Source organism: Falco naumanni, chromosome 6 (genome assembly GCF_017639655.2).
Source record: "Falco naumanni isolate bFalNau1 chromosome 6, bFalNau1.pat, whole genome shotgun sequence".
Taxonomy (NCBI): domain Eukaryota; kingdom Metazoa; phylum Chordata; class Aves; order Falconiformes; family Falconidae; genus Falco; species Falco naumanni.
The window spans coordinates 38,765,425-38,792,389 of NC_054059.1; the positions used below are offsets into that span (position 1 = coordinate 38,765,425).

The 26,965-nt window shown below is 40.8% G+C and overlaps 1 protein-coding gene across 1 annotated transcript in view; it reads left to right on the forward strand.

Annotated features, from left to right (window-relative positions):
• The first annotated feature begins 7,849 nt into the window (after window positions 1-7,849).
• Window positions 7,850-26,965, forward strand: part of RPS6KA2 (ribosomal protein S6 kinase A2) — a 279,807-nt gene continuing 260,691 nt past the window's right edge. Inside the window, exon 1 of the mRNA XM_040598483.1 lies at window positions 7,850-7,985. Within this exon, the coding sequence (XP_040454417.1) occupies window positions 7,938-7,985 (48 nt within the window). The 5' untranslated portion in view covers window positions 7,850-7,937. The remainder of the gene's footprint in view (window positions 7,986-26,965) is intronic.

Consider the following 26,965-nt stretch of genomic DNA (forward strand, 5'->3'; position numbering starts at 1 on the left):
TTATTGACTTGGAATTACTCTGCCAATTGTAAAGTTCAGAAGTTAAGAATTGGTGTTCAAAATCCGACCTTCCACAGCTGTTAAGTGTTAGGTTTTAGGCCAATAATAACTTACTGATATGGTATATTTCCAGTATATCTCTAAGTTACATAAAGACACAAAAGAACAGCCCAAAGCACAGAAAGTCCATGCAACTCCAGTTTGCAGCCAGAGATGAATGATCAGTTACTCCTCCTGCAGCAGTCTTGCTTATTTTTGTGCAGTGACTTAACGTTCAGAAGTGCCTTCCTGAATATAGCCTTTTTTGGTTTAACTTTTTTTTTTATTCCCACCTTCCTCTGCCCCTCCCTTCAGGACACTAAAATTTATGCCTAAAACTTAAATCTGAAAGCAGATGCATTTGTGCCAAGCACTGTCTGTGCTTAGAGCCGTGCTTTGAGTGCATCCCTCCACATGCATCTGTGTCTACGAGGTCAGAATAAGTGCACTGCTGGGAAGGTGGTGATTTGACCTTGTACTTCTAACATTATTTTTTCCAGGTGCTTCTAACACAGCTCTTGCTTTGGGTTTTGGAATGGCTGTTTTTTTCATAAAAATAAGTAAATAAAAAAACTAATGAAAGAGCTGAAGCCTGTTCCTAAGATAAATAAAAGGAAATGTCAAAGCTCCAATGCATCTTGCAGATTAGGTTCTTGTTTTCCAGGCAGTCCTAGCAGTCAGCTGCAATTGCAATGAAAACAGTAGCTCATAAGAAAAGTACATGATGCGTAAAACTCAAGTCCAAAAAAACCCCCAATTTGCTTAAGTAGTCCTTGCTCACAAGTGGTGTTATAGATAGAAAGCTTTCTCTGTGATCAGAGCTTGAGCATTCGGTGTTAGTCTCCTTTGACATGAGTATTGCCTGTTGGCATGTTCTCCCGTCCATCATAATGATAGTGGTTCATTTCTGCCTTGTAAAAATGCTGGATTCAACCTTCTTTTTATTGCTGGAAAACTAGGTCTATCTGTAACATTATGACGGAAATTAACTATTGGGGTTCCCCAAATTGTAACTTAACTCTACTTGTGGATAAAAGTAAACGCTTGAAATAGCTGTTAAGCTGCTGGTTCTGTTGTCTTTCAAAGAAATCCTTATCTAGAGAGAGATATATCATACTGAATACTGATCTTAAAATTAAAAAAAGGAACTCAGAAAAGTCAGAGTTAAAAAAATATAAATCAACCAACACCCCAAAAACCTGTTGGTCAAGGGACTATTGTGTCCTCTGCATTTTTTCCAATGCAAAGAGTTAGTCAGCTTACTAGGGTCTGGTACTTGCCTAGCAGACATGATGCGTCGCAGTCTTGATAAGACTTCTTATTTCGCAGAACCATGCTGTTGTGTGACACCTCAGAGATGGGTCAGCAGGAGAGCAGAGCCTGCTGAGAGCATATCTAAGCTTCAGATCCAGCAGCTTCCCTTGGGGTGCTGCTGGTTGGATTCTTCAGAGCTCAGCGATCTGTGCGCAGCCTTGTCTGGAAAGCATAGCTGTTTATTGTTATACCCCTGTGGCAGCTGGACCTTTGTTACAGCCTTGTCAGTGTGGGTGAGGAGTGAAATTTCCTTAAAATGTTGGCTGTTTCTGTGATGTTCTTCCTGTGTGTGTGCTTCATTGTCTTTGGGTCTCATTTCTGCTCAAAGTCAGTTCTTTAAACTTTAGCTGCAAGTATCTGCAAGGTATGTACTTCTTGGAAATTAAACTTCTTTGAAAGTTTGTTAGGCATGTGATCTTGCCCATCAGTGACTTCCATGAGGGTCCTTCTCTGGAGCAACCTTGACTTGCACCGGACCTCTACAAAGGAGCCCTCATTTCAGTTTCAGGGTTGAAAAGTCAGGATGCAGTTAAGGCTGAGCTGTCACAGCATGGCAGCTGGCAGTGTCCTGCTGCTGGGATCACACCAGAGCTTCATGAGCTATGGTACGATCACATGTTTTGACAAGACTTCATTGGTTTTGGCATATTTGAAAGCATAGAGCTTCATTTAGAGGAAGAGTTCTCTGGCTCTTCTACAAGAGGAGTCTTTCATGAGAACAACTTAGCTGGGGCACCGAATTAGGTTTCCAAGTGTGAGACACTTCCACTCTGTACAGTGCTACTGGATAGCTACGGAACGTGTGCTGGCATTTGTGAAATAAGAGCCAGTTACTACATTAGAATACACTGAAAATATTGTCAGAAATTGTAATTTCCTTTGTTTTCACCAATGAGTGCAGTAGGAATTGCAGAGTAAAATGAGTTGCCCCTCTTTGCCTTCCAAACTTGTGTGTAAGCCTTGACTACGTTAGGAATGAGGTAGAGTCATCAAGTGTTTTAACTAATGTGAGTTTTGCAACCGGTATGCAGTGTGAAGCCCTAAACTCAAGCTTAGTTAAAAGCAGGCCAACGTTTCAGCACGAATTTGAATCATAATGCACCTCTTGAGGATAACATACATTTTGTATTCTGAGAGGAAAAAAAAATAAAATTATTGTGAGTTTGTGTGAAGTCTCCTGAAAAAGCTCTTGGCTGTTGGAAAGATTTGCAGATGGCTGTATTAAGCATCTTCTTTCAATAGCTACTGTGTACTGATGTTGCTTAAAAAGGCTTGTAAATAAAAATCAGCTTGAGAGTGACTTGTATTAATCATAAAAATTTAGAGAAACAACACAGAGCTGTTTTACCCTCACAAAACTCTGTAATAAAGAGGGGAAAGAAATCTGCATCGAACCTTGATCACTGTGTCCAGATTCACAGTAGAACATGGCGTGAATCCCTTGAAACCTTGGCCATAAGACTCCTTAAGCTTCGGGGTATAACGAGTTTCAAGAAATAAAACAGGCTTCTCTTAAAGTTGTTCTCATTTCCCGTTAAGGTATTTCTACACCTAGAACTTCTCCAGCTGTGATGTAACAGTGTTTCTCTTTTTTTTTTTTTTTTTTTTTTTTTTGGTGGCAGAGATTTCTGATAAAAAGGTGATGCAGTCATTTCTTGATTGAGGGCATCTCAAAGGGTAACTTGGGGTCTTTAGGGCATTAGGGAGACAAAGCAGGTTCTGTGGAGAAGTTTATTTTCTTGCTTTTATTGCAGTAGTCCTTGGTATCAGTCTCCCAGAAAACTGCCTTTGTCGTAGGTGTTTGGGAAGGTGTGAGGGGATGGGGATTCACGTGAGAATTGTTCTAAGAGCTTGAGCGGGGTCTGCCAGGCAGTGATGATTGCTAATTGGAACAGGAGGGAAAAATCACAGCAAATGCCTGCAGTGGGTGCTTCCAAGCCCAAACTGCTGAGGATTTTGGCATTGGTTTCTTTGGAAGGGGAGTGGAGTTCTATTTTTCAAATTCGATGCTTTTGATTAGCTGCCACTTACTTTGTGCTATCCAGAAAACAGGCAGTGCCCCCTGCGTTTGGCTTCCTCCTTTCTCCCTCAAGGTGGCTCTTGAGGAGCTGGAATTGGTATATGAGGACAGAAGAGGAAAAGAAAAAGGTGTCTCATACCTCTAGCCTTTTGAGGAGTAGGAAGGGAGAGAAAAAATATCTGGTTTTCTGCAATTCAAGTTTCCTGACCAAGTATACTTAGTTTGCATCTGTTTGTTGGGTATTTTATAAGTACCTGTTCTGAAAAATAGCCTGAAAACACAGTCTCGTGCTGCAATTTTCTGGATCTAAGTTATTAATGACCTGTAAGAAAACAATATCGGTTCTGCTGCTGTGCAGCCCCCCCCCCATTATCTTGACTAGATTTGCACTAACCAGTTGTCTGGAGCATAAGATTAATATTTTTTGCACTGTAAAGGAAAGAATTCACTCCTCTGTGTATTAACCTCAAATAATTGAGGGGGGGGGGGGAAACTTTAACAAGACTTCTGTTTTGTTTTTTCGTATGTAGATCAACAGCACCACAAGCAAAGACCTTTGTGCCCCAATGGCAGCATGTGTGTCAGCAGCTGCCACGCTGCCCCTGCTATGAGTTTGCGGGTAGAGCTGCAAGAAATGGGATTTGAGTCCTAAAGCAGCAATTTTTGTTGCTGCTGTCATGGCTGGGTCTGGTAGACAGACATCAAGGAAAATCCCTCTCCTTGCTCATGAGAGCCTTGTGTCAGGAACTGGGCTTCTGCGCGTTGGATGGGAAGCATGTGGTGATGGTGGAGCTGGTAGCCCTTCCCTTTGTGAATCAGGGCCTGAGCGTGTGTTCTCAGTGTAGATGTGCAGCATTAGGGTTACCCGGAGTTGCACGTTAGAAGCTGCAGCTCTTAAAGATAACACACACTGTTTAGAGTGTCCAACTTAAGATTAAGAAATTATTTTGGAGGGTCCCATTTCTAAACACAAACAAATAGTGCTGGATTTGATCCAATGTTTACTAATTTATTGACTGATTTTTGCGGGGGGTCAGCTAACCAGGGAAGAAACTGGTGTGTGTTAAGCAATCCTCCTAGTATTTTGTAAGTTTGTGATTTTGTAAATCAAAACAGGAGGTAAAGTGGAGAACTGTCAGCTACAGGGACTGATGTTTGGTTAGAATAACTTATAAAATAGTTTAATATTACTTTTTCAAATTGTGCTTCCTCTTACACTTCCTTTTACTCATCTGAATTAAAGCAGGAAGGTGTTTTATCTTCAGATTTGAGTTAACAAGGAAATTAGAAAGGTAATTTAAATAGGCATAGAAAAGGATATGTCTAATACCACCTGCTTCATATTGATCTCTTTAATATTGGTTCCAGTGAACAGTAACACTATACTTAAAGAAAAATCTGAGCTATGTTTGTCTTTAATATTAAATACTGTAATAGATGCTATATATGCAAAACTAAGTGCAGCCATAGAGTACTTATTCCTTTTTCAGTCTTGCAAACTATGCTTATGGCTAGCTAGCTCCTCTTGGGATGCTAATGCCATCTTTTCCATGAGAGTTAGTATTAGATGGGAGAAGGCCTGCTAAGAGCTGTATAGTTGATGATAAATATAAAAAATACTTCATTAAAAAAATGTGGCGTTTCTTCTGTTGGTTAGGTCAGAATGATGAGATAAGCATACGTCAATGAATGAAGCATCTTCCATTTAAGTTGCCCAAGCAAAACCCATGTAGCACAAAACAGCACACAGACTTGAAAAGCAGCAGTGCCCAAATGTGAAGATGTTATGTGGAGTTTGGAGGACTTGTTTGTTTGTTAAAAGCCGCGTTTAGCTGGAAGAACTATGAATAAGCAGAGACTGTATGTGTTGGGTCTGACTGTCGCATTTAACAAAAAGCAATTACCTACCATAGTAACCATGACAGAGTTCAGAATTTATTCATGCATACATAAATACCTAACAATAATGTTAAGGTTTCTTTAGTCCTCAATGTGTTTTTTTCGCCTTGATTTAAAAACAAGAAAAAAACCCAACAACCAAACTCAGAAATTTAGATTTATAGCTGAAAGTCTACCTTGACCTTTTCTGTAATGCATCTATTTCCAAAAACTGGTGATGTGTTAGAGGGTATGAAAGAATGTCTTTATGGTACTTCCAGATTAAATCTAATTATTTAACTTGAACTGCACTTTAAAGAGCTAGGTGAACTTAGAGGCTGGAATGATGACACATTATCTTGAAGGAAGTCTTCTGAAATTTTTAAGACTCTCTTTAAAGTATTTTTATTTGTGTATATAGAGGAAAACCTTGCATCCTTTATAGAGGTGAGTGCAGAAACAGAAATGCAGCCAAATAATTACAGTATGAAGAACTGAAATTCTAAATCAATACTGTTTGACTTTAAGCTTCTAGGTGGAAGTTGAGATACTGAGAAATGATGCAAATCCTGGTGAACTGGATTAAGAATTGTGAGATTGAAATGAGAAGTAACATGCTTCTTGGTAATGCATACCCCAAAATGTCAGGTTTTTTAACTGTATAGTTTGAAGGGCTCCAAGTTTCTAAACCAAGCCTGCCCTTTTATAGCAGAAACTATTGAGAAGGACGGTAGGGTTGCAATTTATATTCCTGCTGCATTTGTGCAGGTGGCTTTTATGGTGTCTTCACCATCCTATTTTTACAAGTAGTTTGGATTCTTCTCCACCTTACGTGGTACATGATGAGACTTTTATAAGAAGTGTTCTTTCTTGTCTTTTATCAAAATTACGCCCAAAGGCCTCAAGTGTATAACTCCCCAAAGAAATAGCCTGTCTCAGTACTTGAGTTCCCCATTTGCCAGTTTTGGAACCATTTCTTGAAATGGCAATGCAATTCTTCACCATTAGGGTGAACATCTGATGGCCAGAATATTGTCTGAATACTTTCACCAGGTCTACCGCTTACCTTCAGCTGTTGGTTTATTTCAGTGGCTGTCCTAGGTCTCTCTATTTTTTTTTTTTTTTTTTGTGCTTTGACACAGCTTGCACTTCAGTTCTGTGGCATCGTCAATGTGCCTTTTTGATAGGAATAGAGTTTCCCATTGGTGTGTAGTGGCATCTGTTCTCAGAGTTTGGTTCTGCATTTTGCTGCAGCTGTGGTTTGCCTGTCATGTTTGGCCCATCCTTAAATACAACCTCTGCAGCGAAGTGTGTACTTAACTTCAAACTTCTGGTTTCCTTCGTTTGCCCTAGACCTTGCTACTTGCTGGAGGTTGAGTATGTGTGTGTCTATAGGAGTGGAACTTTGCAGTGACACTTAAGAGTGTGGTACTTGTGTCTGAAGAATTAAGCAGCAAGAGGGCAGAGGAACAAACATGGATCTTTACAGTGAGGGGATGATGCATATGGCAGAAAAGGTGGAGAAGGACTATTACAGATTTGAGAGTGTGGGATTTTTCAGCTGCAGCTTGTGTGAAACGATATTTCTAGTATAAAAACAAGAGGTGGAGATTTGGGAGTGACTGACACTGTTTTGAAGACACTCCCCTCATAATACATTTCTGTGTATCCTCACACCTGCTGGTTCTTCAAGTGCTACAGTACTGGTCAGGGAGGTAGTTTGATGAAGTGATTTTTAAACTGATTAAACTAGCTGCTTCAGTATGTGTTCCATTCTTAAACACAGGGATTATCCCTTTGGCATAAGTGGGAGAACACACTGTGTTTCAGAACAGGTTGTCCTACAGCACCTTGCTGGCTTAGGACACCAGGCCCAGGAGGTGCAGCATCACTGGTGTGCTGCTGAGCCTTTGTCCTTCCAAACCTGGAGCTGGACTTTGCTTGCAAATTCCCAAAGGGAAGGCAGCGATGCCCGTGATCTCTGGTTCCTATGGCATTGAATCAAACTCAGCATTGGTATGCTCTATAAATACCTCTATGTGTATCTGTATATAGCATCTTTGTGTGTAATCTCTTTCTTCATAGAGATCTTTCTAAAAAACATTCAATGGAAGTAAGTCTCCAAGTGATTTAAAGAAAACATAAATGACAAGCTGTTTCCTGTGCGTGGCTGAGTCACATACAATGTGCACAATTAACAGGTGCAGGGTGGCAAACAGCGCTCAGCAGGCAATGCCGGGCAGGTTTCAGAGTCCTGAATGTTGAATGAGTCTCTTCTGTAGCACAGGGTTTGAAAGGATCAGCAAGATACTGAGCACCTTGGTATGTCTTCCATTCTCCTGTAAATTCTTGCTTCTGGATAAGCACCTTTTTTAACTTTGCAGGTTTTCTAGGGAGAGATGCAGACCTCATACTTGTTCTCCTCTTCTTCATGCTGACAACACGGCTATAAGCTTTGGCTGGAGCTGGAGTGTCTGTATATAGATAGCTTCCTTGTTTGACTCAAAGATGAGATCCAGCCTAGCTCTTGCCTTTTAATCTGTTGCTGGGCTGGGCTGGCGTCTGGTGACGCATTGAGCTAAGCTGGCTGCAGCGAGTTAATAGAGAAGACGAAAGGTGTCAAACCCCTGCAGAATGGCTCAAGTACTTGCAGCGTCTGACCCATATCCTGAATGCTGAGAAAAAGATGATAAAGCTGCCTCACAAGAAATTACAGAAATTTTTCCTTAAAAAGGTAAAATGCCTTTTTTTTTTTCGTTTGCTGCTTTGCTTGCTTTAATTAGGTTGATGACAAAGTTTGACAATTGCATTGTTTTTGTGCAGTCAGCCTTGTGATTTCTTTGCACAGAGATGCCTCAAACTGTTCTCCTGATGTAATGTTATCCTTGGCTTGTGGTTTGGGACATGATGAAAACCATCCAAACCATACTACAGCAGCATGCTACATGGGTTAGTTTGATTACAGCTGCAGTTTACAGGTTCTGTCACTCTGTTGTGTTATTCTGCCTCTTAACCTTGCTCCTTGACTCTGAATCTGTCAGGCAATTTTAGTGCTTTCTAAGTTTTTTGCAGTATGAGAAAGAATGCTGTTCCTTGACTGGTGCTCATTTAAAAAAGGAGTTGATATTCAAAAATGATGTGCGTATATTTACATGTAGGCTGTATATTTGTAGTCTGTTTTCAAATACACCCTTGTAACTCAGAGATACAGTAACCTCTAATAGCAAACAGATATTTTCAGTTAGAACAAGTAGTTTCAAACACAGGTTTTTAGTTTAAAACTGCCCCTAGATCATATTTTTCTGTCAAGAACTATACCTAGCTAGACATTGAGAGCTGTGGTAATTAGCTATCTGAAATAGCATCCTTTGTCTGCATTATCTATGAATGCTGTTTTGGCAACATATAAACATTTATCCCCTAGGTTATGAAAATATATATGCTTTTTCCCCCTCCCCCTCTTTCTCATCTTGGCTACTCATACACACAGTTTATTAGTGGTTGATCAGAAGCACAATCTGTTTATTCTGGAGAGCATCTCAATTCTAGTGCAGGGTGCTCTCAGTTGTCAGTTGGAGTTTCACATTTTCACAATGCAGTATAACTTTGCATGTATGGGATTTCATACTGATATCTGTAATATGCTGCCTCAAAATAAAATATTTGACTTGGTTGTATTCTTACTAAAACAATTTTAAAGGGGTGCAAGAGAAGACACTTGTGTTTCAGTGCAAGTTAGAATATGGCACACAGTTCCCTAATTTTTGGCACCTTCACAGATGCAGATGGTTGGTTGTACCTCTTACTCTGGAGTAAGTTTCCAGCATTTAAATGTTGACATACTTATGCTGTTGAACTGCCCTTTTGGGGTTTCTTATGTTGACCGAAAATAATTTTCCCCTTTTGCTAAAGTATATACTCCCTACTGTCTGCAATATCTGATTTCCACTGGGATATAATAACAACTGTGGATTTTCTGTTATACTCTTGCATATAGGACTGAAAGCACCCAATTGATTAATGTGGGTTAAAGTGCGAGAGAAGATGAATTGTGCTAGATTTGGTTTTAATGTAATTGCTGAAAATGTATTTAAGCTACTGGTTTGAAGTGACGAAGCGAAGGTGGCTGCAACCAAGAAGGTGGTGAGCATAATTTAGCATGCAAATAGCAGTAGGTCATTCATAGTCTTGAGTCCCATAGCAACTTGCTGTCTCAAAAAGAGGTGTCTGTGTGGTGCCACGCAACAGAGATATCAAATGGGATTGTGTATTTGCCTGTGTTGACAGTTCATGTTATTTCTCTGGAGGTGGAGGAGTATTTTCAGCAAACTATGCTTTTATTTGTGGTAATGTGTGAAACAAACTGGTAAAAACATCTGTAGTCCTTCTAAGAGTTATATGCTAGTTCCCTTTCTAGAGGCCTTTTTCTAAATGCCGGGAAGGGCAGGCACCACACAAGTGGCTAGATCCTGCCCTCTGCTACGTGTGCACACCTTGGACTCAAGTGAGTGCATGAATGTATTAGGAGGGAAACTTCACTCAGGCTGGCCTTGTGCTTTAAGTTACGGTAGCCTATGTGATCCCAGATTCACTGATTATACCAGTTAGTGCTGCAAATGTTTTTCCCTTCCTTCTTAATGGCTGTTGCATGCGAGCAGGCAGTGTTGTGGTTAAAAAAGAAAAATGTAATCTCCAGTAATTGGAAGATGAATTGGGTGAATGTCTTTGAGTGGTGGTTGGGAAGAATTAATGGATATTTTCTGGGTTACTTTGCTGTAATAGTCAGATATGGAATTAATCTAATAATTTCTTCCTTTACTTACATGGCCACTGTCACAGCCATAGCTTTTTGAAGCAAGTTTTGAAAAGGACCCATAGCTCCCACCTTTCTTTTGTGAATATAACTTTATAATTGTCTACTTGATGGCTAGCCTACCCAAATGTTGTTCAAATGTTGGTGCAATTAAGTCACTAAAAGAACATGCTTGTAACTTTGCATATGAAAGAATGCCCCAAATCGAGAAGTCCCTTAAAAAAGTAAGTATATCAGACTTGGGGATGGTCCTGTATTTTCTGGGAAAAAGTATCTGCTGAAGAACTACATTGAACTTGATTATTGCAGTGAACATCTTCAGAGCTTACTCTTCAATATTATGTACTGAAGCAGCAGTTGAACATCTTATCAGATGTTAACGCAGCTTGCTATTTGTGTAGGCACCAGCAGCTCTTAGACAAGAAGTTCCTAAAAGAACTTTATTTCAGGACCAGCAAAAATTAGTTGGTAACAGTACATTTAACAATCTTGTGGACTACTGAACTTTGAAAGAAAGGACAGTTGCTTAACATGTGCTAGTGTCCTTTCATGTAAATTTATCTGTGCAGCCGGATTTCTTCTGAAAGCTTTGTCTGAAACAATCATGCAAAGGCAGAGAGAGGTTTCCTCCTACAGTGCAATAACATTGAAGTAGGATGCTTTACAAAATCAATATGCATAGAAAATTTAGTGTTGGAAGCTGTTTAAGGAATGGATATGAAAATTCCTGCTTGTAGTAAACTATAATTTAGTAACTGAGTCAGCAGGAAAAAAAACCTAATTAAAAAACATTTTGAATGGCATTCTGGCAGAGGAAAATAGGTTTTTATTAAAAATGATTAACTTAGAGTTTCACTGTTTAAGAACAAGATGTAATTTCTGCTGATAGGAGAAAAGTAGTTAAGCAAAACAAATTAAGGCTTCAGCCAATACGCTGTTTTATAGGGATCTGGTGCTGTAAATGCTGATTGTATGATTTCTTGAAATGTGTATATTCTTGGTAGCACTAAAAGGAAGGATTTTTAATTTTCTTCAGTGTTGTGAAAAATGATTTGGTAACAACTGTAGTATTGGCAGAATATTGCTCTGTTATAGCTTGTGATAAATGTCTCTGCCTTTTTCTCATTGCCACCAGTAGATGTTTCTGTCCTTCAGGAATGTGAGTGAGTCAAAGGTTACAAAGGAGAGCAGAATGAAAAGATACATAGCATCAAAGGAGTCTGACAGTGCAGACCTCTTAGATGTCTTCCTGTACATTCACACATACGTGAGTCATACATATGGGCCAGGTATTTTGTGATCTTCTTAATGTTTCTGGTGTGTTTTCATGTTTTATATAAAGCAATATTTTATACACATGTCTATAAGAGTAGCTTTCTTTGTCCTATGCATGCGTGTAGTCTGTTGTCTTCTGAGGGACCTAGGCAGCTTGTTGAGTTAAGGGGCTGCCATATCTTGATGCTGCCTCTCCACTTGGGGTGGAACCCTTTTGAATGGAAGGGTTTTCAAGTCCTCTCCTCCAATGTGCACATACCTCCTGTGATATTCACTGTCACAGTTCCTGTCCTTGGTGATGATGTTGGTGAGTACAGGGTCAGCCCTCGGGAGCATGGGGAACTCTAGCAGTGTTTAACTGACTTCTGTTTTACCACGCGACTGTTGCAGTGGGCCTGTGTGTTAAGATACTGAAACACACCTGATCTGACAAACAGTCTACTTCTGTCACGACTGGGATATTGTTAGAAAAAGACAGGGATAGTCCTCTCCAAATATATTGGAGAGTGCAGAAGGAATGAGAATTAATTTGTGGACCTGCTTTGAATGAGTATGTGGGGGTTTTCTTGTGTGCTGTTTTCTAAATAACCCACTAATGGTGTGTGTGTGTGCATATATATGGAGGTTTTTTTTCTGTATCTAGTTCAGAGAAGGTACAGGTTGGCTCAGCTGTCAGCTGGAGCCAGCTTCCCTGGCTCAGTCTGTAAAGACTGAGGAGTTTGGCTCATGAGGGCTCTGATTTTGTGGGTGATGCTGGCCCATCGTGACCGCTGATACTGCTTTGTCTCATAAGTAAATGCTAATGAATCTTCATTTTCCTATTGTAGAAGACTAAGAGGAAAGCAAAATTACTTCAGCTTGGCAGTTGTAGGGATGCTGTTGAAGCCAGGTGCAGAAAAGGAGTCTTTCCATTTATTGTCCCCCTGCGCTGCCTCAGACTGCTAAGCTGCCCAGAGCTGCTGTGGTCTGGGACCAGCAAAGCTGCTGGCAGGGTATGAGGGTGACAGGAGACTCTAAGTATGAAGACCTGGGGCTAGTCAAGCCAGGCATCTTCCCTGTGTGGCAAGGGGAGGAGAACAGGTTGGAGCTGGGACACCAGGTCAGGGGCAGAGCTCTGGAAAGCCAGCCTTGTGTGACTGCTGCAGCTACTGGAGGGATGGGGCGGGATGGGGCCGGCTGGAGAGGGCTCTGTTGCTTGTGCATGGCGTGGGGCCAGCTGCTGCCCTGCCACCTCTACCCTGCATTTTGCAACAACATCCCCCTGCCTCTCTGGGGCTGTGGTGTAGGTGGGATTGGGCAGGGGGAGGACTTGCCGCATACATCAGCCTGTTCCCCAGGTGAGCACCTGCTTTGCTTGTGCCTAGAGTTGACCCCAATGCTGTATTGTCTTCCAGCTGTAAACTGGTGTTAAAAAATAACTGTAATCTTTTGAAGATGTGGTGTTAACTGCAAGTCTGTGGATGTCTTTGCAAGGAACCTTGCTGAAAATTGTACTCTAGAAAGAATGTAATTAATTCTAATAATTTAGACCCCTGAAGTCTAGACCAGGTGATGGCCAGGCATGCCTCTTTGAGCGAGTGATAGCACACAGAGAAACCACTGTCAAAGTAACTCCTGAAGCAGCAGTTTTCTGAGGGGATGAAAGAGGAAACAACTGGATGTTATTTCTGGCTGGACTTAAAAGGAAAAGTTGCAGGCAGGAGCAGTCTAGGCCTGTCATCCTTGGTCATTTGAAAAGGCTTACCTACTGAAGGTTCAGAAGGCAAAATCTTGGACCTGCCTGCATGATGGTGGCAGGAATTAGGGCTCTTTGAGCTTTTCACTCCCATCTTGTTACTGCAGTGAGTGGTAGCTGTGTGTTTTGTTGGTAGCCTGTTTTGAAAAATTGCAGGGGAAGCTTTCTAAAGCATGCAAGTCTCACATGCTTTTGCAGATGTGTTTCCTGTAGCTGAAGCACTGTGTTCACTTCTTGGTAACATATCAACATGGAATGAAGTGGACTGCTCACAAAAAAAAGAGGGAGCTTCCCTTCAGGTCAAGGCCAAGGCTTTTAAAAGGCCAGCAATAAAATTCTGAGTTTAATAATGGCTATAGTTGTATCTTACAACACATATAATATACACAGCTAACTGGCCTTTCATGTATAAAACACTATACAGCTTTTGCATGTTGCAACCAAAAAGTTTTATTCCCTGTATAAAAAGGAGTAAAAAGTTTGAATATAAACCACTCTTAAACTTAAATTGCTTGATTACTTTCAAAATTACACTGGGAGCTAATCTTTACACTTAAAGGATTATATTCTGTTCTTTCCCCATGCAAGAAGACTGGTATGTATTTTCTGCCCTCTGTATTGGTAACTGGATTGCAAAACAGTGTTGCATTTGAGGGAAGTGGGGGAAGGATTTGTTTCTGAGCTAAGCAACATACATATTTTTCTTCTCACCTTATTCTCAGAAATAGCTGAACCAGTCAAGCTTGAAAGTTTGCAAAAGAATTGAGCCCGAGGCAGTCTTCTGGCATGGAATACTTCAGTCTAAATAGACTTGATTTGGCAGAAACAGGAGCAATTGAAGCATAGTTCTGTGATGGGGATGTGTCAGCAAATTCAACAAGAGGTGGTGCTCGTGGAGGTGGCATGGGAGGCACAATACTGAGGGAGAACACAATTCAGCTGTTGGGAGATGGTCTTCACACACACACGTGCACACGCAGCCCAAACCTGTGTCTTGAGCAATGCCATGCCCAGTTCTGCGAGCACAACTTGAAAGTGTCTACTTATGCAGACCTCTACTATGCTAGTAGACAGCTATGGCTATCCAAGGGTTGTGTAACTGGATTACAGGTCTGATGCAAACGAAGATTAAACCCAATCTGAGAATTTGTTGTATGTGGTGAATGTGCCTCAGTGCAGCCTGGGTGGAGTTGTGTTGGCATGTCATTTGCTACGGGTGATATGGCAAACATTTCAAGGTCTAGAAACACCAGGGATGTGTATGGACAAGAAACTTTTTATTGCTATATTTGAAGCGTTGGAAAAATGGGTTACTTTTCAACTGTCGTGATGCCCCTAATGAGAGGTTTGGATAGAACAGCAGTAGTTATGTGCAACAGACTTATATTTTATGCGAAAACTCCCTGAATCCCTGATATGAATTAAGGAAGTGAAGTAGCAGTTGTGTTTTCCTGAGCCTCAAATGCTGGATGAGCCGGATCCATGGCTCTTTACTGCCAGTTTACTGGCAGGCTTCCTTCCCCCTGTTTACCAAAAAACCCAAAAACAACAGAGAAACAATTAAAACAATTGACAACAAAAAAACTCCAAAACAAAAATTAATTAAAAAAAGAAACAAAACCTACAAATGAAAAATCTGACAGTGATGCTGGAGGACCTGTGGAAGAGACAGCAAATTCCTACCTCCTACACATATTTGTTGCCCTCCTACAAAATTGCTTATGTGGAGCCTAACACTGTCTTAATGCTTCAATAAACTGTCGATCAAGTGTGATGCAGACCTTGGTAGCATTTCAAGAAAAATTGTATTGTTTTGGCCAAGTAAACACCCTGGGGGACTGTAACTGCTACCAGATCTCTGCCTTCAGCCTGCTGCAGCCTCTCCATGTTCTTTGCAGCACGGCTCAGGCTGTGCTGCTGGCCCGCCACCTGCCTCGCCTGGCTCCACAAGACAGTCCCTTGGCCGTGACCCACCATCAGCTGCCGAGGACCACTGGGGAGAGTGACACCTTCTGCGTGGAGGTGTGAGTGTGCTCTCAGTGGACGGTGCTTTTGCCTCCCTGGCTGAGGGTGAAGGACTGCTTGAACTGTTCTGAAGTTTACATGTCTACAGTGTGTCACCAGCAGGCTCTTCAGTAGGGCTGGGAAGGCTGTGGAATAGGGTCTAACTGAGGAACGCTGCCTGGGGCTTCAAGATGGGAAGAAGCACTGACAAGGGTTGAAGAAAGGAATGGGGATTTTCATTCTAACCTTTGTAAAATCAATGTGAATTTTCTTGCTGTTGCTAACTTTGTATGTCTAGTAAGTATATCTTGTAATTTGTTATCTAGTTTAAAGAACTGATAGGTTAAGAGACTACCTGAAACACCATTGTAAGATTAAATAAAAGGAAATCAACAGAAAAGAACTGTGTGCGTCACACACTAAGCTTTGTCTTATGTAGGTGTGTGCTAGAAGAACATGAAATGTTCTCCCTAAATCCTTCTTGTGCAGGGGTGACATCTCCCCTGGAGTGCAGGACAGTAGTGAGATCTTCAAGACTAGTTGCTATAACAACTACTGCCTGAGGGCCTGGTGCTGTGTGTGGAAAACGCAAGGCTTCACTCTTATATGAAGCTTTCTAGTACTGGAGAGTTCTTTGTACTGCACAGTGATTTCTTGAAATGTGCAGTCAAACCAAAATTGAAGTTCAGGGGGAGAGGTACGGTATATCATAGCTTTCTCTCCCCCTTCTCTTCTCCAACGTGTTTCTCTCCTTTATTAACACATTGCTTGACATTGTGCAGTGTCTCTCAGAGAGATGGTATGACTAATCCACTGTTAGTTCATAAATGTCCTCACCCAAAATACCTTTTTTTCTTTTGGCTGGAAGCAAGTGGTTGCTCTGTTCACAAGGATCTTGCCACTGGCATTTGGGGAAATACCTTGAGGCCTCAAATATGTCCCTGGAGTCTGTGTTGGGGCAAATGCTAGTGTTGTAAACCCTTTAAATAACAAATCTCTTCTGAGTTTTGGAAAGGAGCTCCCTGAGCAGCTGACTCCTGGCCGTACTCTGCTGCCTGCTGTGTGCCTCCAAGGGCACCCACGAATTAACTTTTACTGGCAAAGGTGCAGGAAGACGGATGTGTATTTGGTTTTTAAAGCAAAATCGATGCTGTTTGAGGCTTGCTACTATGAATATGCTTTGAATCTCAAAAAAAGAGAAACTTGTGGGAGCTGATGAATTAGTGGTCTGAAAAGGGCTAATGTGCCCTGTCTGCTCAGCTACACAGCTGGAGGGAATTATCCCCAAGTGTGTGGTGGGTGTGTGATTGTCTTCTGAAAGGATCTTCCAAATGTCTGTGTGTGATATGGGATGAAAGTATAGGGCTCAGGAAACTATTGGATAAGAACTGGTTTAAATTAAATAAAATAACTGGTTTAAAAAGAACTGGGGTAAACTCCCTAGTTCACTCAGTTTTGGTATGTTGAAACAGTGGGAAAATATGAATTCTTAGTGCCTGTGAGACAGCACACTGATCAAGTGTAACTATACTGTAGTTGCTAGATGTATCTCTGGAAAACAGCTGACACTGCTTTCAGATCAAGACTACTTTCTCTGTACTTCTCTGTAGTTCATTTTTTTTCTTCCTGTGAGAGTATATGTGGCTTTCTGTTAAGAAAGGCTTGTTTTGGTTTTGTTTTGTTTCTATTAATGACCCTTAACAGTGGTGATCTTCAGGTCAACTTATTGCAGCTTTTGCACGCTACTCTAGCTGATGTGGTAGATAATGCTGGAGACTGGATTTGTTGCAGAGGACGCTGCACAGAATTCAGCATGGCTGATGTCTTTTAGTCTGCAGTGCATTGTACCTAATTCTGCACCTGCTATAGCACTTTTAGAATAGCCCTACAGCATAAAGGGCTCTAGCTCCCACAGATACAAAGGCCAGAGGTAACGGCAGTTCACGTACTGTTAAGGATTGCTGTTCCTGCAGCTTGGCTGTTCCTGCCCTAGGTTTTGATATACCCCTTAATTCTCCCTTTGAGCCAGTCCCACGCTGTTCACTCCCCTAACACTTCACCGAGAGCTAGTGGGGACTCGTGATGAGGAGACAGTTGAAAGGAGCATGGTGAAGGAGCAGAACTGTGTATGAGGAAGTGCTCAGTCTTGGTATGCAGGGAACTGAGTCAGATTGGAGTCATCCCCATGTTCTGTGGGGCCACAGAAATGTGACACGGGAGTGGAGTCTGTCTGCAGAGTTGTTAGCTCAGCAGCCTTCGTGGGGACAAAGCTGGTGTGAAAGAATTGATCCACATTCCTCCCACTTACCCTGCACTTTTTTTTTTTTTCCTGTAGCCTGTTATCCGAGCTTCATGTATGTACTACATTTGTATTGCCTCTTAAAAAAACCCAAAATGTATTACAGGTTGGAAACTCTTAGTAGAAAAGTCATTGTTAGAAATATGTAGCCCTGGCAGAGGAGTGTGAGGCAGAAAGTGATGTTTATGTGAAAGATGCTTGAAATATATTATTTATGCTCTAAAGCTGTAATTTTTAAGGAAATATAGACTTTTGGTTCAAAGATGATGATGGGTTTTTTAGGGTTTTTGCTTTCTGATCCACCGAGTGATTTTTCTTGACGCAGTTTTTTTGCCTAGTTTTGCTCATGCATTCAGAGGAGTGCATATTTCTCCATGAGGTCTGGCAGCACTCTGTGTTGGCTTTAGTCAATTCATACTTTCTGCACAGGTAGTATCCTAGGTCCTTTGTTTTAACAAGGCCTTGTAATGATAAATATCATCTTCTTGCCCTGGAAATCAGAGCTTTCTCCCAAATGTCTTGATGTTCAGTGGTTCCCATCAGGTACTTTTCCCTGCATGGAGACCTGTCTGTCAGAGAATGTAGTTGTAAGTGCTTTGTGCCCTGTAGTCATTCAGATTATTTATCCTTTGTTGAACTACAAAGCTCATGATGTATTTTAGACGGGAGAATGAGTTACCAGCTTCAGAAACAATTTGTGAGTATCTCGCGTGAGCAAGTTGATTTCGTTCCAGCACTACCATTTTCTTCACAGGTATCTTGAATAGCAGTTAGAAATATGGCTCCTGCCCCCCGCCGCCTCCCCCACCCACCCCCCCCCCCGGCACACACAGACAGTTTTTTGCTGTTCCATTTCCTAGCTGACTTTCTGGCGTATTTCTTTCAAAGCTTCAGTCTGTTATACTTGATTTATCTTTATCTTGATCTGCTTTAGAAAAAGATCTTCAATTTTAGAATGCAATAAACTGCTAATAGCATAGTTCAGTGAATCATGGATTCGCCTGACAATAGCCTTAGAGGTTTATTAATGCCAGGACAAAATAAAACATTCTCAATTGCCTTTGAGCCCTTTTACTTGTGCTGCCTCCTCTCTAGTTTTCTTTCTTTGTTGTTCTGTTGTTTTTGGTTGGTTTTTTTTTTTTTTTTAACTTTAGGATCACAGTCTCTATTCTAATTCAATGGTGGTTGTATGATGAGTTCTATAATGTAAAAGCTTCAGAGCTGCAACACCCATCTTGTTAGTGGCCCAGATTCTTTCCTGTGCCATGTACTGGGATGCTGGGAAGTCCTTCATTAATTTGATGGTACTTGATACAACATAGGTGAGCATTTCAATGCTTTAGCCTCCTAACGCTGCACCCAATGGACAGTATAGGCCACAGACCTATTCTTGCAGGGGCTTCAACTTCTTCCTTCCTATTCTTACTGTTCATGTATTTCTTCAGCTATCTCTTTGGTTACACCTAGTTCTGTACATCCATCAGAAATGAACCCAAATTTGTACTGTAAATCTATACTGGTATTTGCAGGACTTGTTGAATAAACTGGGGCAGACTGGGGAAGCAAGAACTTCAACTGCTGCTAGGTGTTTAAACATAGTAATCTTGCACATCTGCACTTAAAATGTAAGTATATATGTTACTAGATGTAAGCTAAATAGTTTGCCGGGTAAGAATGTGGACATGTAGAAATTCAAAAATAAACCTTGCAGGTTAATTTGTATCTAACACATGCAATACCATTTGAGAACTATCTGTAACTGGTGCAGTAAGATGGCTACTTCCACCAAGTTGCAAGTCCAGGGTAACTACTTTTGAAGTTTTTGATAGTAACTGTGTCTACTCAGTAGTTGGCAACATGCCTGAAGGCTCAGATCCTTAAATACCATTGATGCCTTTGTGCTTACCCAGAAACTTTGAGATGTACAAACAGTGGAGTAATTGCTGGTCTTGCAGTAAAGCAATGTTAAGTTCACTTATTTTTTTATAGGGCTTGTGGAAACCCAAATGAAATGCAAGGAATTAGGACAGTGGGCTGCAAGACAGAATATTTGGATGCTGTTGCTAGCTCTGTTTTGTTATTTTGGTTGAACGTTTCTGCATCCTGGGCCACAACATCCCTAAATTGTAGCTTGTGGTAGTTTTATTTTTCTGAAATGACTTATGGGCAAAACTGTGAAAGAATAGTTCTTGTTGTTTTAAAGTTTTCCCCTTCTCAATTCCCTGCTTATTTTTTTCATGTCTCTTCCCTAGGTGAGATTTGGGAATGTGATGTAAGCAGCATTTTCCAAACTGCATTCAAAGTCAGGTTCTCTGAATGTTGTAAGGTTCAGTCTTTCTATGTGTTGCTGAATAGCTACTCTTTTGTATGCAGTGAACATGGATGTTGTAGCATTACTGTTTTGGCAAAATGTTTTTGTCAAAGTCCAAACAACTTTTTCTTGCAATCACTCAGTATTAAAGCCTTTCTACGAGTTCAGGTGGAACTCGACTCCTTACCTACATTTGTGCTTGTCTTGAGATGTAGACTATTTTGGAAAAAATAGTTTCTTCAAGCTTCTCTTTAAGGAGAAACTTCACTCCCCTGCTGAATCTAAGACATTTCAAACTGAGTATTTTCATGTGTTTCACCTTAAAGAAAAACTAGTGGTTGAGCACGGAGACTTTTCTGTCAAGTTTATTGCACCTTCTCCTTGCACTGCATTCAAAAGGTGCCGTTTTGAAAAACAAGACTCCTTTTTCATCACCTAAATGACTTTAACCTCTTTCTCTGCTAAATGCTCAAGTTGTCTCCTGTTTGCCAGCACCATCCCTGCATTGTTTGCCTTGTTTTTGAGTGATTTCCCATTTGTTTTATCTGTATGCAGGATTCAGCACTGTAGCTAATGGTGCAGCACACATGCTGTGCACAGTCTGCTGCAGGCACAAGCCATCCTTCCTGTTAGTAACTACTCCAGCATTCCAAATGTTGTTCAGGCCAAGTTAATTTTTCTCCCCCTTTTGCCACTGTGATCTCTCTCTGTCTTTGCCTTTTCATTTTAATTAGTGTGATCTTCCAGTTCTGTAGTTGCATCCCCTTGAATCTGGGTATCAGGTGTCTGTGCAGGAGATATATTCCATACATATTTCTGCACGTTCAGCTGTAATTTTTTGCTTGCCATATTGAGTCCAGCAGGTATTAACAGGGACATGTCATGTTCAACAAGATCTCCAAAAAGTGGGTGAGCTGGGATACACACTAGGATTAGGGGACAGAAGGTTATAAGTGTGTCTCTTTTTTTTTTTTTTTTTTTTTTTTTTTAATTGTATTGAAATCAGAGATGTTTATGCAATCTTTAAAACTTAAAGGGAAGCAGGCAGTGTTGAGGGAAAAGCAAATATTAATATGTCTTTAACGGCCACCTCACAAGGAAATTAGTCTTGAAATGGAGTGCCAGTGCTTTTCTACATTACAATACTACAATCTGATAGGATGTGGAAATGTTACCAAAAAATGTATTTATCTTGAACTGTGGCTAGCTTTCTCTTCTTTTATCATACAATTTTATACTGAAATTTCTTGCTTTGCTCTCAGGATTCAAGTATTTCTCAGCTCTACTTTCAGAGAAGTAAAGTGTAGCAGGAGCCATGCAATTATATTATATGATTCCCCCTGGCCCCTGCACTTTTCTGAGTATTGCAGTTAAAGGAACAATGAATGGACTTTACTGTGGCTTTTTACTTATCTCTTTCTTTGGAATTTGGACTTGCCTTGGTGCCTTTTTTCCCTGTGCTAGATTATTTATTCCCCTCCCCATTATGCTGCACTATACTTCTCACTTCTGAAAAATTGCCATAATAAAATACCTACAGGCATCTTAATATATATTTCTTTTCTAAGTGATCATTTTTCTTTTCTTCTCAATCCATTGCTTGATGTTCTAAATGAGCCTCTACAAGCCAAGTGATAGACATATAAAGAGTCTTCTGTATGGAAGTTATTCTCATCCCAAACTGGTTTAAAATTGTTGGATGTTCTCTGCATTATAACAATCTAAATATAGTGGTGAGTCATTCAAGTTACCAAAATAAGAAATTAATCTAGATTTTCAAAATAAAGCTTTTGTATGAGCTTACTTGTTTGGTATAGCTCTTGGAAATATCTGCAAGGTGTTGATACTGTATATCTGTGGAAGGATAATGCAGCAAGCAAATAATTCTGTTTCTTCATGACCGAATGTCGATAGGATCTCATTCCCTTTTATTATCCTCTTCCTAGTCTGTCACCTTGATAGTTATACTGTTTTCCTCCTCCCTCAAGGATAAAGGAAAGCCCTGTTAAAAATAATAATAATAAAAGCACAAGCTTTCTCAGCTGCTTGCTCAATATAAGCAACCTGCAAGTCTGGAAGATAAAGGTGCGTTTACATAGACTGAAATGGCCAAGGCCACTGCTGCAGATACTCTAGCTTTTCCTTAAGCTTTTTAATAAACAGGAAAATGAATGCTTACTTAAATTTCATCTCAACGGGATTATCTTTGGAGGTTTTAACAGAATGCATTGTTCAGCTCTGAAAATCAAGGAGGTCTTGCAGCCACCGGAGCCCTTTTTGTTTTGTTGCCTCCTCCCCAAAGAAGAATCAGTTAACACGGGAAGGCATCCGCTGTGTGCCACTTCTGAGTCTGGAGGGAGACAGTGATCTTAGTGCAAGACTAACAACTGCTGTAATCAGAAGGAAAACTGACTAGAAATGTCTAAAAATATTTTCTTGACACTGCTTCAGGGGATCGGAGTTGGTTTTGTTTAACAGAAGACAATAGAAGGTGCAAGCTTGTGCAGGGAAAAATGGAAAGCATCTATGAAAGCATTAAAAAAGTAGAAGTGCCTATCAATTTGACGAGCTGTGGATTGCCATGGCTATGTGCACCTATGTATGTACGCATTCATAAGCAATATTTTGAGTAGGCAGAACTGTACACTGAGAATTGAACCTCTAGTATTGATTTGTCTGAATTGCCTTACAGGGTGAAACTGTGAACATTCTCATTTATTTGGGAGAGAACTAGCAACAAGTGCAGGTGGCCGACAATATCTAGTTGTGAAAACAATCTTCCCTCAATAGAGGAAGAAAACATGTAGCAGCAGTAACATTGTTAAAAAAATCCCAAACCACCAAACAACAAAAAAAACCAAGCAAAAAGAGGAAGGGGAGGGATAAAACCCCAAAGCAAACACAAGCAACAAAACCCCCACCAGACTTTAGAAGTTCCTTTATTTTCCCTGGAAGTCTCACAATTGTCTAGTGCTTCGGTTTTGGACAAAAGCTGTCACTTCAGTATTGCAGCTTTTGGGGTAATAATAGTCTGCGTTGCTCACTGAATGACACACAACCTTTGTAAGGATAGCTGAAGATGGCAGTAAGAGACCTGTTGATTTTTATTTTTATTTTTTTTTAAAAACCCAATAATTACAGAAGAAACTGTGGTAAACCTGAAGAAGTTTTCTTTGTTTTGATCTTTGCCTTCCTGTTTGATGTTGGAATAGAGTGCAGGTTTAACTCTTTTCACCTTGAATGGCCTTCTGGTTTATCACATTTAACTTTACATAAAAGGAGTGGGTTTTAAATAACCTTATCCCATTAAAAGTTGCAGGTAAAATCTCCATATTATCTGACTGTAGTGAGAAAGAAAGATTCAAGAGAGTAACCGGCTTGATCTGAAGAGAAGCCCTGCTTCTACAGATGGGTGTGCAGCTGTGTTTGCCCACTTAAGTAAGTTCAGGCTAACAGAACCGATGATTTTCCCTCGCTGCTAAACAGATTACTTGCTGCCAATGTGCTTCTGTTGCGGAACATTTCTGAGGGGCCAAAGAGTCAACTGTTGCAGATGATAAAGTTGGTTACCCAAGGCAGATGTATGTCTTGATCCTCATATATGTGTTGCGCTAAATTTGACAACAATAACTATTTACTAATGGCTTTTATTTGGCTGCACAGCAGGTGCAGCTGGTGTTTGTCATGTGTCTGTGTCTAAGCTTTGAATTTCGTTTTTGGTAAGTTGCAGTGGGAAAGGTGGCAATGTAGGATGGCAGAGGTTAAGGAAAGGGTAACAAACCTATGCTATTAAGGCCATGCAGTTACTTAAGAGAAAGTTAAGGAAAAGGGTAAGACTCTTTTAGCACTTTTTTTCCTCTCCTTTAAACTATTTTGGGGAAGAGCTTGCCTGCAGAGCTGGCTCCTGAATTAAGCAATGTCAGCCTGTATCGGTGGACTTTGTAGCAAAAAACAGTGTTAAATTAGTAAAGCATTTCTGGATTTTCCTCCTCCTTACTCCACTATACACACAAATTTGTTGGAAGAAATGGAGGGTGAATTCTCGTATTTCATGCTCAGTATTCAAAACTTAAAGCTTTTCCTCCCAGCATTCATCAAAATTTGGCACAATCCTGAAATGTAAGGCACTTCCATCAGACACCAGGGAAATAAAAAGTGACAGAAGGTGTCAAAGCTGAATGTTGCTATTTTTGGAAAACTGTTGTAAATATTTAATTTTTACACTGTCAGCGTCTTTTGTCAGGAGAACATAGATTCAGTGTGGTAATCAAATCTCAACTTAGAGCTACCGTGGAAAAAAGAAGAAAGTCAATGTACAGTCACAGGCTCTGATGAAAACTTCACACAAGCTTCTCGTGTGACTCAGCAGCAACCTGTCACGAGCATTTTAGCAGCTCTCCCTCCCGTTAGACTCCAGCATGCTGCTTTCTGCTTCGGATCAGGGTGGGTGCAGTTGTGGGCTCTGAAGCTGGTACGCTAGGGGAAGAGAAATCTCTTGTTTACCCATTAACATTTGATCCGATCACTCATTCAGCATTACTAGTAGCAAACTAGTTTCTTGGTGTGCTCTGTGTGTGCATATGTGAATATTGAAAGCTGTTCTGCCGTTTGGTGTCTGTCTTTAGGAGGGAGGGTGAAGGAGCATAATTGATGCTCCCCTTGGACAGCCCAGAAGCCAACGAGGCTGCATGAGCAACCAGCCTCATGGGCAGAGAAGGTGCAGAATGCCAGCAGCCTACTGAATAAAATATGCCCGAGTCCTGGTTCTGTCCATCGTTTCCGTGGCAGCGTGGGGCACTGTGGCCAGATGCAGCTGAGCAAACTGGCAGTCTCCAACCTGACTAATGACTCTTGGCAGGTTTGCCAAGGTGGTGAAGGGGGGAACCTCCCCACTGGGCTTGCTGGGCAGCAGTGCCTCTCATGGAAACTGCTAGAATTTATAGAAATCAAAGTCCATCAGAGAGGAGAGGTAGAAGACAGTGAGAAGAAGGCAGAAGAGCCATCAGAGACACGGGTGGCTCACACTAAGTCTCTGGTCAGAAAGATACAGGAGTAGGAGGAAAAGGTGGAAAGGAGGGATCTCAGTCTTCAGAGGACTGAGCTGGAAAAAGAAAGCAGGGTGACTCAAGAGGAGATGGATGCCTGTTTTGAGGAAAGGAAAAAGGAAGGTAGGAGGGAGCATCTGTAAGCTGTTGTGAGGAGCTGGCCCAGGTGGCGGCTGTTCCTGCAGCCTTCCGACCATGAGCTTGCCTCTCTGGGGGGAGATGCCCAGGCAGGATGCAAACAGAGAAGAAGGGAAGTTGATGCTTTAGCTCACTATTGCTTTACAAGCCCTCCCAACTTGCGTCACTCTAGAAGGATCTATATACACACATTTTTAATTAAGAAGTTTAGTCTGGAATCCTACAAGCCGATTTGAGAAACAGTATTTACAGATGAGTGACTTTTTTTAATTTTCCTTTTAGGTTGTCAGTGAAAGGCTTGTGAAAGGGGGGTGGGGGATGGGGGGAAGATACCCTGTCTTGTAACTCAAGATAAAGTAATGCTATAGATGTGGGAAAGGTGCTTGTGATGAACTTTATAGTCTTCAAAGTGCTGTTAGATTTGGGCTAGCGTAATTTGGAATACTACATAATTTTGGCCTGAAGTTTATTTTGTGTAAACTGTATTACAGTAACTTAATGTGTGATAAGACAACTGAGTCTGCCTGTTTGAGAAGACTCTCCAAACAAAGCAGGTTTAGACATTTTTATTACCAGTGAAAAACACCTAAAGTTTATATACCTTTGCAAATAACTAAAATGCAGACTGAAAGTGACCCATAGCTGTAGACAGTTAGTTGGAGGTCAGCAATCAGATAACGTTTCACATTAACTGAATTGAATGAGGGATGAGTACAAAAACATACAAAATCCGTTAATTCCTTTTAGTCCCCCCCAATCTGTGTGATTGTGGATAATCCTTTGGGATGGCACCAAAATCAGTATGTGGAGTGTAGTCGTAAGCATGATGTTCAGCCTTGCAGCATTGCTTGTAGCCCTTTGGCACTTCTCAGAAACCACATTGAGCATCATTTTCTTCTCTGACCAAAATATGAATGTCTTCACATTTAGAAGTGCCCCTGTTATCCTCTTCCTTCTTGTTCTCTGCCTTAGATTTCCTCAAGAAGCTTACATTGGATGGTGCAAAGAGCACAAATGTGTTTTTCCAAATAATCTAAAGATACGGGTTTATTTAGGTTGTGTTTAGTCAAGAATGGAGACATTGAAAACAGGAAAGCTCCTGACTTGCTGGAAAAAAGCAAATTAACATCTGTAAGTTCATCATCTCTCTTTACGAGTCACGTGCTGGGGCTGTTTACTTCAGGCTTAATGTTCTTTACAAAAACTGCTGAAGATTAATAATGCTCTGTCTACTTGAAGGACCATTTGACTTACCATGGTTTCCTCTCATTTATTTCTTCTTCCACCCCTGCCACTTTAAAAGTATTTCTCAAGACAAACAAGCTGAAAAATCCAAACCCTCATCTTAGAGCAAGGAATTAAAAGGGGTCTTGGTTATGCCTAGACAAGTTGATCTTCCTTGTTACATGCACATCACTCTTCTTTCACCGATCTGTCTCCAGGTTTAAAAGTGAGTTTTGTTTTCAAAAGATGGAGGTGTACTTCAAAGCAGTCTTGAATCTGTGACACTGGAAAATGAAGAAGGCTGTAGATACGGGGAAAGTGTCATTGCAGTTGAAATAGCACACGCTTCATTAGGAATACAATTTAATTGAAAATCAGCTTTGTTTACAGTTTAGCTTCATAAGCTTTTATTTACTCTTTGCTGCACTGATGTCTGTGCAAATAGCTCATGCTGTGCTTTAGCAGCATTACCACCACAACTAGTTCAGACAGACAGATGGTGCGCTATTAAATCTACCTGCCTGCCTGCCTCATCAACAGTGAGAGTAGGCATGAATGGTTTAGCTGGTTTTAGGAGGGGCGAAAACCCCCAGCACTAATACTAAAGCAAATTGACGCAGCACTGTTTATGACAGCCCTGACACAAGTGGTAATGGGAACTCCTGAAAATCTTGCCTAGTTTTTTTTATTTAATTTTTTATTAGATGGTTCTTTTACTTCACTGTTGTTCTCATGGTCTCATTCTGGACTCTTGATTGAGCTTTAATATATTATACTGGATGAAAATAAAACTTGTACTTAAAGATAATTAAAGACTTTTTATTCAATTGGAAGGGATTGGTATTTAAATATGATAGCAATTATAATGAG